The 13,692-nt window shown below is 42.5% G+C and overlaps 1 protein-coding gene across 1 annotated transcript; it reads right to left on the bottom strand.

Moving 5' to 3' along the window:
* Positions 1-11,098: 11,098 nt before the first annotated feature.
* LOC145422874 (uncharacterized) lies at positions 11,099-12,361 on the bottom strand. The gene is made up of 2 exons (XM_080294780.1): positions 12,326-12,361; positions 11,099-12,217 (listed from the first exon to the last, which is right to left on the bottom strand). Exons 1-2 carry the CDS (start codon positions 12,359-12,361, stop codon positions 11,636-11,638), a joined length of 618 nt encoding a protein of 205 aa, XP_080150906.1. The 3' UTR covers positions 11,099-11,635.
* Positions 12,362-13,692: the final 1,331 nt, after the last annotated feature.

The following is a 13,692-nucleotide window of genomic DNA, read 5'->3' as shown; positions in this document are numbered from 1 at the left end:
CACGCGCGCACACACACGCAAACACACACACGTACACACACGCAAACACACATACACACACAAACACACGCAAACACACACACACACACACGCAAACATACCCACACGCAAACACACGCACACACACACACACGCAAACACACACGCACACACACACGCAAAACACACACACACACACAAACACACACACGCAAACACACCCACACACGCAAACACACGCACACACACACACACACACGCAAACACACCCACGCACACACACACACACAATCAAACACACGCACACACACGCACATGAAAACACACACGCAAAACACACACACGCACATGCGCACGCACACATGCAAACACACACACACGCAAACACACACACGCACACACACACACTCACGCAAACACACACACACGCACGCAAACACACGCGCACACACACACGCAAACACACACACGCACACACACACACTCACGCAAACACACACACACGCAAACACACACACGCACACACACACACACTCACGCAAACACACACACACGCACGCAAACACACGCGCACACACACACACACGCAAACACACACACGCAAAACACACACGCAAAACACACACGCAAAACACACACGCACACACACACGCAAACACACACACACACGCACACACACACGCAAACACACACACGCACACACACACACTCACGCAAACACACACACACGCAAACACACACGCGCACACACACACACACGCAAACACACACACGCACACACACACGCAAAACACACACGCACACACACGCAAACACACACGCAAACACACACACGCACACACACACACGCACACACACACACTCACGCAAACACACACACACACACACACACACACGCAAACACACACACGCACACACACACGCAAAACACACACGCACACACACGCACACACACACACGCACACACACACGCAAACACACACACACACGCACACACACACGCAAACACACACACGCACACACACACACTCACGCAAACACACACACACGCACCCAAACACACGCGCACACACACACACACGCAAAACACACGCAAAACACACACGCACAACCACACGCATACACACGCAAACACACACACACGCAAACACACACACACACACACGCACACACACACGCACGCAAACACACGCACACACACACACGCAAACACACACACGCAAAACACACACGCAAAACACACACGCACACACACTCAAACACACACGCACACACACACGCAAACACACACACACACGCAAACACACACACGCACACGCACACACTCACGCAAACACACACACGCACACACACACGCAAAACACACGCAAAACACACACGCACAACCACACGCATACACACGCAAACACACACGCAAACACACACACACGCACACACGCGCAAACACACACACACGCAAAACACACACACACGCAAACACACACACACACACGCAAACACACACACGCGCACACACACGAAAACACACACACGCAAACACACACACACACGCACACACACACGCACGCAAACACACACACGCACACACACACGCACACACACTCAAACACACGCACACACACACACGCAAACACACACACGCAAACACACACACGCACTACCACATGCAGACACACACGCGCACACACACACGCAAACACACACACACACGCAAACACAAACACACGCAAACACACACACTCAAACACACACACCCACACACACGCAAACACACGCACACACACGTGCACACACACGCAAACACACACACACACACACGCAAACACACACACACACACTCACACCCACGCGCACACACACACACACATCACTGCACTTTAAATCTGAACACTTTCAAACGTGTCACCAACATGAAGAAGACGTTCCAACAGCATAAAGAAAGCCTTCATTATATTTTAGGTGATGCTGAAAATAAGCTCAGTCCTGTTTCATGGCTGTGAATGGTTTGAAAGTCTGAAACCAAACAGTGCCAGCGGTTTCTACAGGATGTTGCCTATACAGCAAACAATACAGGCTGTGCTGTAATGCTAGGTCTGCACTAGCAATACAAGCCAGAACAATGCATGAGCACGATGCTTTAGAAATGACACCAATGAGGCTTTGCTGTGCAACACTCAGACTGCACGAGCCCGACGGGCCTGACGGGCCGCGGCTTTTTGGGAGAGCACTCAGCGGCACAGTGGCAGCCTGTGATTGCTGTGGTGGAGCCCTGAGGTCATCACAGTCGGGGCTTTGATGGGCAGAGCTTTGACTTTTCTGTGTAAGTACATGAGATTTATGGCAGTTACTTTTCATTTTGATATGTTCTCGTTTATTCTTGTGTTAGTTTATAGAAATGCTTTAGTCACTCTGGGGTCACCACAGCAGGAAGCTCCATTTGTTTCATATGGCAGCTTTTATTTTTTAAAGCTTCTTATTTGCCTTTAAAAAGTGACTTTGTCACTTCCTGAGCCAACGTGTTACCATGACACTAAGGAGGCACACTGGGAATACTGGGAATACAGTTTTAGACCTGAGGCATCATCTGCAAAGGATTTTCATCAAGGTATTAAAAACAATCTTTATATTTAAAATGAATCTGTCCAATAAATGTGGTGAGAGCATTAAAATATTTATGAGAAATGAAAGCAATACTTTTGTTAAAGCTTCAAATCTGTACTTGAATCATGATTTAAACTGTGGTTGTGAACAGGGAATAAAATGATGTAATGAGGTGATGTTGCTCCTCCTCACCTCAGAGACATGTGATCAGTCTGGATGAAACTTTATATAAACTTACATGACGTGTACATTGTTGTTTCCAAATGCATTTTGCTAAACTATTTTAGTACTGTGGCAGTGTGTTGTCATGTACATCTATCAATAAGTGTTCAAACAGAGATGCTAACAGTGCCTGATTACGTTATCTTATATAAGAAATATGTAGCTTTCAAAGAGAACACATGGTGATAGATGATGAAGTCTCCCAGCAGCCCTCCTACTGCAGTGTTACTGGGATACGGCTCAGAGACACCTGATCCAGTTCTAACAATAAGCTTTAGAGAAAAAACACGAAAACTAAATGGGGAGTCTCATGAATCCAAGCTGGGAGCTGGTCCACAGGAGATGGGCCACTGAGAGACAGCTGAAGGCACTGCTGAAGGCACTGCCTCCTATTCTACCTAGCAACAACAAATAAGGCTGCAGTCTGAGGAGGGAGTGCTCTATCAGTATAACTTTGTACTACAAGCTTTTTAAGAGACGACAGAGGCTGATTATTCGAGGCCTCGTCTGTCAGAAGGAGGACTTTAAATCTTGGATTTAACAGGGAGTCAGTGAAGAGGAGCTAATATGTGACAGATATGCTCTCTTTCTACTTCCTGTTGGTACTCGTGCTGCAGCGTTTCAGGTTAACTGGAGGCTTTGAGGCTTTTCATGGCACCTGTCTGATAACACTGACTCACAATCGTGCAGCTAGAATCACTCTCAGCTTAGTTCACAGACCTACGTGGTTGTTTGTGCACACTGAATGATATATTCTGCTCAAAGACGGCTCCTCACAGCTTCACTGGAGGCCACGATGATGCTGTTTCTAAGAGTTTTAGGGCCGAGCACAACAGCCTCTGTCTGGATTTAGAAGCAGGAAATTAGAGGTCACCAGGTCTTTTAGGTCTCTGTGATCAACAAATCACAACAACAGTCACGTGAAGGCACAGACCACGAAGTACAGAGAAAATCCCACTAACCGCTCTACCCCAATGAGCAAGCCCTCGGCCACAGCAGGAAGGAAAATCTCCCTTTTAGCCGAAACAGACTGGAGGACGGGCAGACGTCTGACCGACTGGTGGAGAGGGAGGGACTCACATGGTGGATACCCACCTCTCACAGACGGTGAGAGGACAAAGACAAAAGTGTCACCTCATATCAGGCGGCACCTCCAGGGCTGAAAACTGAAACCTGTGCAGAAGTGCCAAAAACTGCAATTCCCCTAACGGCCTCTGGAGCCTGCATCCAAAAGTGAGACAACCCCAACAGCCCCCTATATGAGCACTGTCACAGTTTACAGCTGTAGCTTTTTACCAGGCCTCACCTCTGCCCATCCAAGTGACCCACCTGTGTCACACACACTGTGAAGCTAAGCAGTGTATCACTATGAAAGCTCCTGCTTCTTCCATGGTTACACATGCTGTGTGGATCTGTGTCTGAAGGAGCACAATACATTGGGACGCACACTCATTGTGTCCCAAGTGTCACTTTCAAACTATAAAATACAAAAATGAAATCAGCAGCGTTGCTCTGTTGGTCTCTAAGAGGACATCAGGCTAACATCTACTGTTATTAAATTAGTGCGACACACCATGATGAGCTGCACTCACACTGATACAGCCACATAGTACGAGACAGCTCAAATAATTAATCAGGAGTAATCCCCCAGATATATAACAACGCTGGAAATGGCAAAGCCGACCACCCAAGACAGAGCAGCATGTTTGTTTACTGAGGTACGCCAGCTCGTCCTGGTGTTTCCTACATTTCCCACAGGCCAAAGCGCTTCACCACAAAGTTTCCGTACACACGAGGCCATCCACAGTTATCTGGTGATCGTAATACGGAGAAAACTAACTGTAAAGTCGTCCGGACACAACTTAGCACTGAACAGGACCTGCTAATAGCAGCTTAGCATCAACACAAGCTAATGCTAACGTTATACAGCTGACGGCAGGTTCACTGTAACAGATACGCGGCTGTAACTGTAACTGCAGCAGGCTAAGAAAGACTAAGGAAGCTCAGTTAAAGTTATACATGCTGTTCAAAAAACTTTACCTCCTCCAAATCTCATGAACCCATACTTTACTCATAATGCAACATAGAAAACAAATGAGCTCATTGTGAATTTGGTGGCAGCAACATCCCAAAAAGCTTGCAGCATGGCCATGTTTCCAACATCACCTCTACTTTCAACAACCATCCATAAACACCTGGGAACTGAGGAGACCAGGGGCCCGTTCTTCGTACCTCGCTAAGTAAGTTAGCTGGATTAGATTGTTGACGATTTCACGATTTCAGGTTTCTCCTACGAAGAACGGGCCCCAGGTGCTGGACTTTTCGGAGAGCATCGTTGTCCCATTTTCGTCTGATATAAGGGACAGAGCTGCTCAACAGTCCTGCGGCTTTTCCTCTCGTGATGTCACAAATATCATCAAATATCTGGTGCAGAACTTGCGGTCTTCCACTACAAAGCCCTGCTGTAGTGTGCAGCTTAGCAACATCCTTCATAAACATGTAAAATACATCATCGCCATGGGAGCACATGTTGCTCTAAAACCTGTGTATATAATTCAGTCTTGGTTCCTTTCCAAATGTGCAAGGTGCCAATTCCATAGGCACCGATCTAATGCCAACCATCAGAGATGCCAACATGCAGATTTTTAAACACTGATAACAAACTTCAGCTCAGACCATTTGGATATGTCAGTGTTCACAGGCAGAACGTGCAGGTGTTCCTAAACCCATGCAGTGATTTCCATGACAGCGTGCCACCTGAGTAACAGAAGATCATGTTGGTTTTCAGATCTTTACTAGATTTACCCAGTAAAGATTTTACACTGCAGAACATTATTCTGATATTGTGCCACAGTTTGTAGATGGGTAAACCAATGAGAGCCCTGTTCTTCCAGTATGCTCCTTTTATACCCAATTAAATGACTTCCCTATGGCCAGATAAGCGAATTAGTTGCAAAATATTCCTGTCCCTCCAACACTTACTTCTCTGGGTTTTTCTGGTCCCCGTCCCACCTTTAGAAAGATGAGGTGATGCCCTTAAATTCAAGATCAACTAATACTTTTCACAAAGTAGTAAAATCTTTCATTTTAAATGTTTTTGAACATTAATTTAAATTAATAACTGTTGCCTGAATGTACAGTTTCCATTTTGTGAATACCAATTTTCATATGCATAGCCTTCTGCTGATATTATTCCTGGTAAATCTCTCAAAGATACCTTTCTGGTCATCTCCCCTTTCCTTCATGTTATCAGCTTTTGCTTTGGATACCTGAACACTTGAAGGCAGCCTGTGTCTTCCACTGTTATTTAATTACAGCCACATTTCTAAAATACAAGTCGTTACTGAGGTTTTCCAAAAGCCTGCTTCTTCAACTGGTTAAGGAACCCTGCACCTTGCATCAGTTCTAATCTAGTTTCTCTCAGAGTCACAGCACTAAAACACCATCCATCCATCCATCCTCTTAACCTCTCCTCCAACTTAGGAACCTGTGGTGTCACGAACCCATCCCACCTGTCATGGGTACCTCTTGACCTGCCACTAGTCCATCACTGAGAGACAGAACCACGCACTCATATTCACACTATGGTCAATTAAATTTAGGGCCCTTGGATTGTGGGAGAAAACAGGAATACAGCCCCCCGCTGCCAGGCGTTAATACCAGGAACAGGTTTTTGCAGGAAGGCACCAGTGTGTAAATCACTGTGCCTGCTGAAACTCCAAAACAATATTCTTGAGTAATGGTAAGGTGATTAATGCCATTCTAACAAACAGAATAGTGAACTGAGATTATAGTTATAGTGATGCTCTCACATAGTTTTCATCATTCTTATCTCACAAACACTTCAAAATTTATATAAATAACGACAGGGCTTACTCCACTCCTATGGGATCCCACAAGGGTCAATCCTCAGACTAACTCAGCTTTCATTGTATGTTAATTAAGGGTAACTGGACACATTCAGTGGGAAGAATATGCAGCAGTACTATACAGTTTTATAGATGAATATACATATTTCTATACTGTGTGATGCGATATGTAGACCTCTCTGTGATGTGTTAAGAGTTTCAGAAATGTGTTTTAAATAGTGCTATACAATAATGATGGTTATTTATTGTTGTTATTATATGACACTTTAAGCTACTTCTCTGGAGTACACTGAAGGCTAGTTTGTATAAGAGGATTTTTCATAGACTTCCTTATTATTTTGTCCAAATTTGGGCGTTATTATGCAGTATAGTAAAAAACCTTTTTAGTAACATATATGCACAGAAAAGGGGAAACTGGAGTTCACTGAATTGCTTCTTTTCGTTAGCCAGGAACAATCAGATTATCATTTTAAATGTAAACTCCAGTTCGAGCGACTTTGAACGTTACATTTAATTGTTTTAAGTCAGAAACATCAGGTTTCCTTTGGGACCTGAACGTAGCGTTCTTACGGGAGGTTGCCGATAGTTGTGGATCTGTTGTTCTCTTATTGGTTCTTTGCATCTCGTGCTCTTTCTGAGGCCTCAAGCGGGTAAGCCATAGTGATGGGTCGGTCGCGAACGAAATGGCTCTTAGAGCCGGGTCATTAGCTGAGCTGTGGTTTTGTTTTTGTTTGTTTTTTTCTTTCTCTCACCCTCTCTCTCGCACTTTTTCCCGCTTCACTCAGCATGCGAGCCTTGTGCTTTACGCTGGGAAGAGGGCGGAGGGGCGGTAATTACACTCAGTAGCACAGGAACAGAGCAGGAGGGAGAGACAGAGAAAGAGCCAGGGACAACAACGTCACATTAGAAAGGTATAATCATCTACATCAACTATTTTCAGTTGCAGATGATAAAGGATTCAGAAAGTTTATTCATGCAGGCCCATATGACAGAAAATATGTGTTCTTTTTATTTTCATATTATAATTTATATTTAATTGTGTTGTGGTTTGCAGTGTTTTGTGTTGTTTTCACTTTAAATTTGTAAAAGGAAAAAGCTGAAAATTTAAATAGTTAAATGTTGAACTGTGAATAGTTGATTTTTGTATTATGTGATTTATTTATTACATTTTATGTGGAGTGAATAAATAAAAGTATATTTATGGTGGCCCCTACAGACAAACATATAAACAACAACATACAAACTTCAAATCACATACGAACCCTGAAGCACGTACAAACTCCAAAACACGTAAAAACTCCAAAACACGTATAAACTCAGAAGCACATACTAACTCAAAACACGTACAAAAGACAACAGAAGTGCTCCAGGATGCTAGGGACAGTGTTGAGATTGTGTTACCTAGTGGCTACAGAAGCCAGCAAGTACCAACGACCGGATTTGGTGTGTGGTAGTAACAGGTAAATAAACTTTTTTTTTTTAATTATTTGACTATATATGAATGCTTGTGTATAAATAGACAAACAATACACATATGCTTTCATGCTTTTAATTGTGTAATTTAAGTGATCTAGGTAGCTCTGTTTTGGAAGTGCAGTTCATGCTAGAAATGTGTTTTGGAGTTTGTACGTGTTTTGTCTCTAGGGGCCACCGCATATATTTATATATAAACATATATAAATAAAACACTTTTTTTTTACATTAGTAATTCCTTTTGTGCAGAATTTTATATTATTGTTAATAATAAATTAATTAAACAACAAAACAACCTGAAGAGCCGGCTCTCTAAAAAGAGCTGGAAATCCCATCACAGGTACGCCAAGCCGCATGTGCGCTGTGCCTCTTAAAGCGATCCGTAACAAAGACCGTAACGGAAATGACCGCATTTCATGCTCAAAATAAAATACTGGATAATTTTTGGATAAAGTGCACCGTAGTTAGCAGTCATTAAAATAAATTTAAAGATAAATAATGACACTGTAGTGATAATTAATATTAATTATTAATATGCTAGAGGGTGGTGTTGACTCACAAATGAGGGAATTAGCCTAAATTAACTATGATTCTGGGTTTATGCCTGTCATGTCCTGTCATGTCATTATGATAATCTTTTTCTGGTATCTGGTTCTGTCCATGCTCAATCTGGTATGGGGTTCTCTGTAATAGGGCTTTGGAGCGTGATGTCACAGGGGTGGGCGTGGAAAGGATTTTGGCCCAATCCGCCATTTTGGGGGTCTAGCGCAAGTGAAGAGGGAGCACACACAACAGCCACGGTTGGTATTTCCTGTGTGGTCAGCTGCAATGTTCGATCACACGACCAGCAAGAAAATAAGCTTGAAAATGGTTTATCTTTTCATTCTTTCCCAACCTGGAAGCAACATGAGGCAGCTCGTGTATCGATGTTACCAAACGAAGGCGTCCAGCCTGGATAGCAGCTGTGAGACGAGCTGACGTGCAGTTCTCTTCCATCTCCAGATATCTGTTGGTTCTCCAGACAATTTCATTCCGGTAAGTTGTAAATATGTTCATATCTCTCTTTATAGCCTATTAGAAGTCTTGTGCTGTTATTTTTTCAAAAGATACAGTAAATAAAGTAATGTTAGTAGTGGGTGATATCATGTAAATACTCATGATTTGGTGTAAACATTTTGTCATTTGTAAACTATAAATGACATGGATTTTACACTGTTACTGATGTGATGTTCTATAAAGTGGTTTTAATAAAATAAAAAAAGAGGCAAAAATTAGTTTGTTTCTTTATTCAACTTTTGAACAGTGGGACTCAGTCAGTAGATATTCAGTAAATGCAAATTATTTACACGGCAGTGCACTACAGGCATAAATCTAGACCCCTAGATAAAACATTATGGGTCATTCCCACAACCCACAGCTTTACTGTGTTCCAGCAAAGTATCCAATAGCAGTGACAACTCCTCCACAGTAGCAGGTGGGATTTTTCTGTTTTGAGGACGGCTCCTTTTACCTGTCACTACAGATGGTCTGTTTATGTTTTGATCAAGAGCCTTTTTTTGGGCAGCTGAAGAGGAGAAGTCCATCTTATGGCCAACCTCTGGCTGTATCTTGGTCACATTACCCAGCAAAACCCAGTATGCAGGTTCATCTGTAACAGTCCTTGTGCCACAGATCAACACTGTTGCTTCTACATTAAACAGAAGAGCAGTGACATGGCTGCAGGTCTCTGCGACTCCGGCCTTACAGGTGCAGTGGGCGGCTTCAACCTTCCCTGTGATGCTCACAGCGACCCATGGCTGCAATGCTGGTTCATTCAGTCTTAGAGTGCAGGACCTGAAACACACACAGACAAAGTTAATTTAAAGACAAGAACTATGAGCCAAGGCCGACACAAATGTGTTTAATCTACTTTATCATAAATGTAACAAAGTGTCTAGAAAGTTAGCACATACATGTCATTTTTCATTTCTTTATGTGTCCATCTATAGAACGCTGCATGTTATAGTGTAAATCTGCCTGTTCTGTCAGAAACCTGCCTGCAGAAAATGAACCTAAAGTATGTAATGCAAGGATGTCATCACTGTCAAGATGGAGAAAGCATAAAGTGACAATTATGAATCACTTAATATGATAAGGAGATTCTGTAGGTCATTAATCAATGTATAAAACTAAAATAAAATGTATTTTTAGTGACAAGATACAAACATGGAAGCAAGATGTGTAATTAGGATTATTTATAATAAATGTGAATTAATTAGTGCAATTTCTTTATCCATAAAGAATAACTAAATCCTGCAGGACAATGTCACATCAATGCACTGAACTCACTATGTTATCCCTCTAACAGCCTCCACATGTTCTCACTGTAATTTCCCCTCATGAATGAATTTATGCTGCACTAATGTGAATGTTTGCAGGGAAATCAAACGCATTTCACACGCAGTACTCGAGCTGACATACCTTTGATTGAATGACGACTTGTACACACTGACTCCACAGACAAGGTACGAAAATATATCAGGCTACGTCAATAGCGCTAGGTGTTCGGGGTTTCTACTCCACGGCAGTATGTCATACAGGTCCACATTTCCAATGCACGCTATTTTCTGCAAGTACCGCTGCTTCGCCTCTGGACGCAATCGGTCTCTATACAGTTCATTCTCTTTTGAGAGGCTCTTAAGCATCTTTCTTGTAGTCGTCGTTCCAACACAGTGTGTTTGTTTTGATTCGTAGACCCCGAAAATGGCGCTGCGCTCCCACAATGCATTGCGGCGTGACGTCAACTCCAAAGCCCTATACTGAATGTGAGAGATGTTGAACCAGTGAAAGAGATGTTTATGTTATTTCTTATTTGTATTCATTTTAGAACCACATCCTTACTCTCCAGCGAGAGTGTGAGTTTGATGTGGGCTCGTTGTAAATAAAGTTCTTCAACACTCTGACATCATTCCACGCCCTAAAAGGACCTTTTTTTTTATTTTTACCAGGGAACAGTACAGAACCACGTTTCAGAGAAAGTCGACTAGGGTGTCCACTCTAAGATTCTGCTAAGATTAATCACGTCTGCAGCATCTGGAAAGAGTTATGAGAGAGCAAAACACATTGCAATGCTGTAATTATTTCTTTTTTTGTTGATTTTACCCATTATTTGAGGTCACTGAAGTTTGATGTTAATAGTTTGGAAATCTAGCTTTTGTATTCTGTTCGAGCAACTGGTTTAAATTCTTTGAACAAACCAGATTTGGTTAAATACACCCTCTCTAAGCGCTGAAACATTTCTGTCAATGGCTTTTATTTGAAAATGAAATTAGAATTAGAACATTTTAATATGCTTGGATAAGACTTTAATAGTTTTGTGAAATATTTTAACAAACATTTGTGGAAATGCTCATTTGGGTTCGGGGGATGCGTCTACATGTATTCTTGTGACGTTTGAAAGTGGATGAGTGCCTGAAACGCCTCCTACACTTTTGACAGATGTACGGTTTCTCTCAAGTGTGGATTCGCTGAAGACGCTTCAGATGTGATGACTGACTGAATCCCTTGTTGCACTCATCACAATAGTACGGCTTCTCTCCTGTGTGGATACGCTTATGCCTCTTCAGATGTGATGACACACTGAAACCCTTCCCACACTGATCACAGGAGTGGGGCTTGTCTTCAGTGTGGTTATGCTGATGTACCTTCAGACTATATAGATGACTGAAGCTCTTTCCACATTCATTGCAGGCATAGGGCTTTTCTACCGTGTGGATACGCTGATGGACCGTCAGACTTGATGACTGACTGAAGCTTTTTCCACACTCATTGCAGGCATAGGGCTGTTCCCCAGTGTGGATACGCTGATGAATTTTCAGGTCTGATGATTGACTGAAGCGCTTGTCACACTCATTGCAGGAGTAGGGTTTTTCCGTAGTGTGGATACGCTGGTGACGCTTCAAATGTGATAAACTCCTGAATCTTTTCCCACACTGGTCAAAGAGGCAGACTTTGCCTCCATGTTGGCTGGGAAGATCAAGCTGTTCTTCATAAAAATCTACCCCAACCTCCTCATGAAGTCTGTCTGGGTTGTTCTGGTTTTAAAGAGAAAGAAGAAAGAGATGTCAGGGTTCCTGGGTCGGTGACCCAGTGTTTTCAGTTTTGTTCATGTTCAGTTTATTTTGCCACTTCAATGTTCTCACTTCCTGCTTTTCCTGTGTCAGCTCGTCTCGTGTCATTAGCCAGATTATGTTCAGCTGTGTACTCACCGGTCTCTCATAATCATTCTCATCAGTCTGTGTATTTAAGCCCTCTGTTTCTACTCGTTCACTGTCGTGTCATTGATGTTGATGTGATGTTGTCCTGCCCGTGTGTTCCCTCAGTTTAGTCAGCCATTCAGTTGTCCAGCCAGTCAGTGTCCGTTCACCCTCTGTTCATCCACTCCTTATAATAAACCCTCACCAGTCTTCACCTACCTGCGAGTCCTGCGTTTGGGTTCCTTCTTCCTCGCCTCCACACAACGCCTGACAAGTGACAACAATCTAAAACATTGTCACGTCTGCTGAGGCAGACGGTGTGGAGATGAGAAAGTGTGGACACAAATGCAGGAAACGGAGATGGAGTGAGAAGATAAAATAAAATCAAACTTTTATTTTGGGCTGCACAAAACACTACAAAACAAAGGGCAAAGGGAGATTGAGATAAACTAGCAAAACCCTAAATTGGGGAATGCTTTGGTAGACATAATTAGTGTATGAATTCTAGAGTAACGGCTGATAAAGAAAATGTTTTCGGCTTTAACTCTAATGTTTTCCTCCTTGGCAAATTTTATTCAAGTCTATTACTCTCTATCACACATGAGTACACTAGCATGTGTTCTTCTAGTGTCAGCAGGTTATAGCATAACAAAAGTAATGGTTGGACTACAAACAAAAGCCAGAAATGTAAAGTCAAAGAAAACAGAGCATGTCACAAAGCCTCAAATACGGATGTCAGCATATGTAGACGTAATCTCTGTGAGCTCAGCAGCCATTTTGGAACAAGTTCAGGCAGTTATTTCACAGCTTTGACTTAAATAAGTGGTGAGAGAGACATAATTACATTTAGATGATGACTGGGACATAAGAACTGCTTGTATTAAATCATTAAATCTGATTGAAATCAGTTAAACCTTGTGAGATTATTCTGTTATTATATGTTACCTTATATATGTAATCAAAATAGTTGAATTATGTTAACTGCTGTAGATCATATTATACCCTTTAATATAGAGTGTGTGATCAGTATGTAGTTTTAGTTTGCATTATACTTCTGACTTAAAAGAGTGTGAAAATCATTCGATCTATTTGTTTGACCTGTATTGCTCAACACTGTTGAATGTATTACATTGTTTCTTGACATGTTTTACTGCTGAATCATATGAAGAAGGTTGTAAGCAGAAGACTTGGTGTCTGGGGAGAGGAGATAAAACCGCATTCCTTACCCCCCCTCCTACTTCACACAGAAAGACAGGGAGCCGAGGTCATATTTTAGGCGCCGTGAGTGAAAGAATGTGAATGTTTGGGCTTTT

The sequence above is a fragment of the Astatotilapia calliptera genome, chromosome 3 (genome assembly GCF_964374335.1).
Source record: "Astatotilapia calliptera chromosome 3, fAstCal68.1, whole genome shotgun sequence".
NCBI lineage: Eukaryota > Metazoa > Chordata > Actinopteri > Cichliformes > Cichlidae > Astatotilapia > Astatotilapia calliptera.
This window is presented reverse-complemented; position numbering and strand designations above follow the sequence as displayed.

Excerpts from the sequence above, each read along its gene's own strand:
- LOC145422874 (XM_080294780.1), bottom strand. The coding sequence starts at position 12,361 with ATGACACGAGACGAGCTGACACAGGAAAAGCAGGAA. Across the intron at positions 12,218-12,325 it reads TGACACAGGAAAAGCAGGAA|AACAACCCAGACAGACTTCA; the intron begins GTGAGAACATTG and ends CTTTAAAACCAG.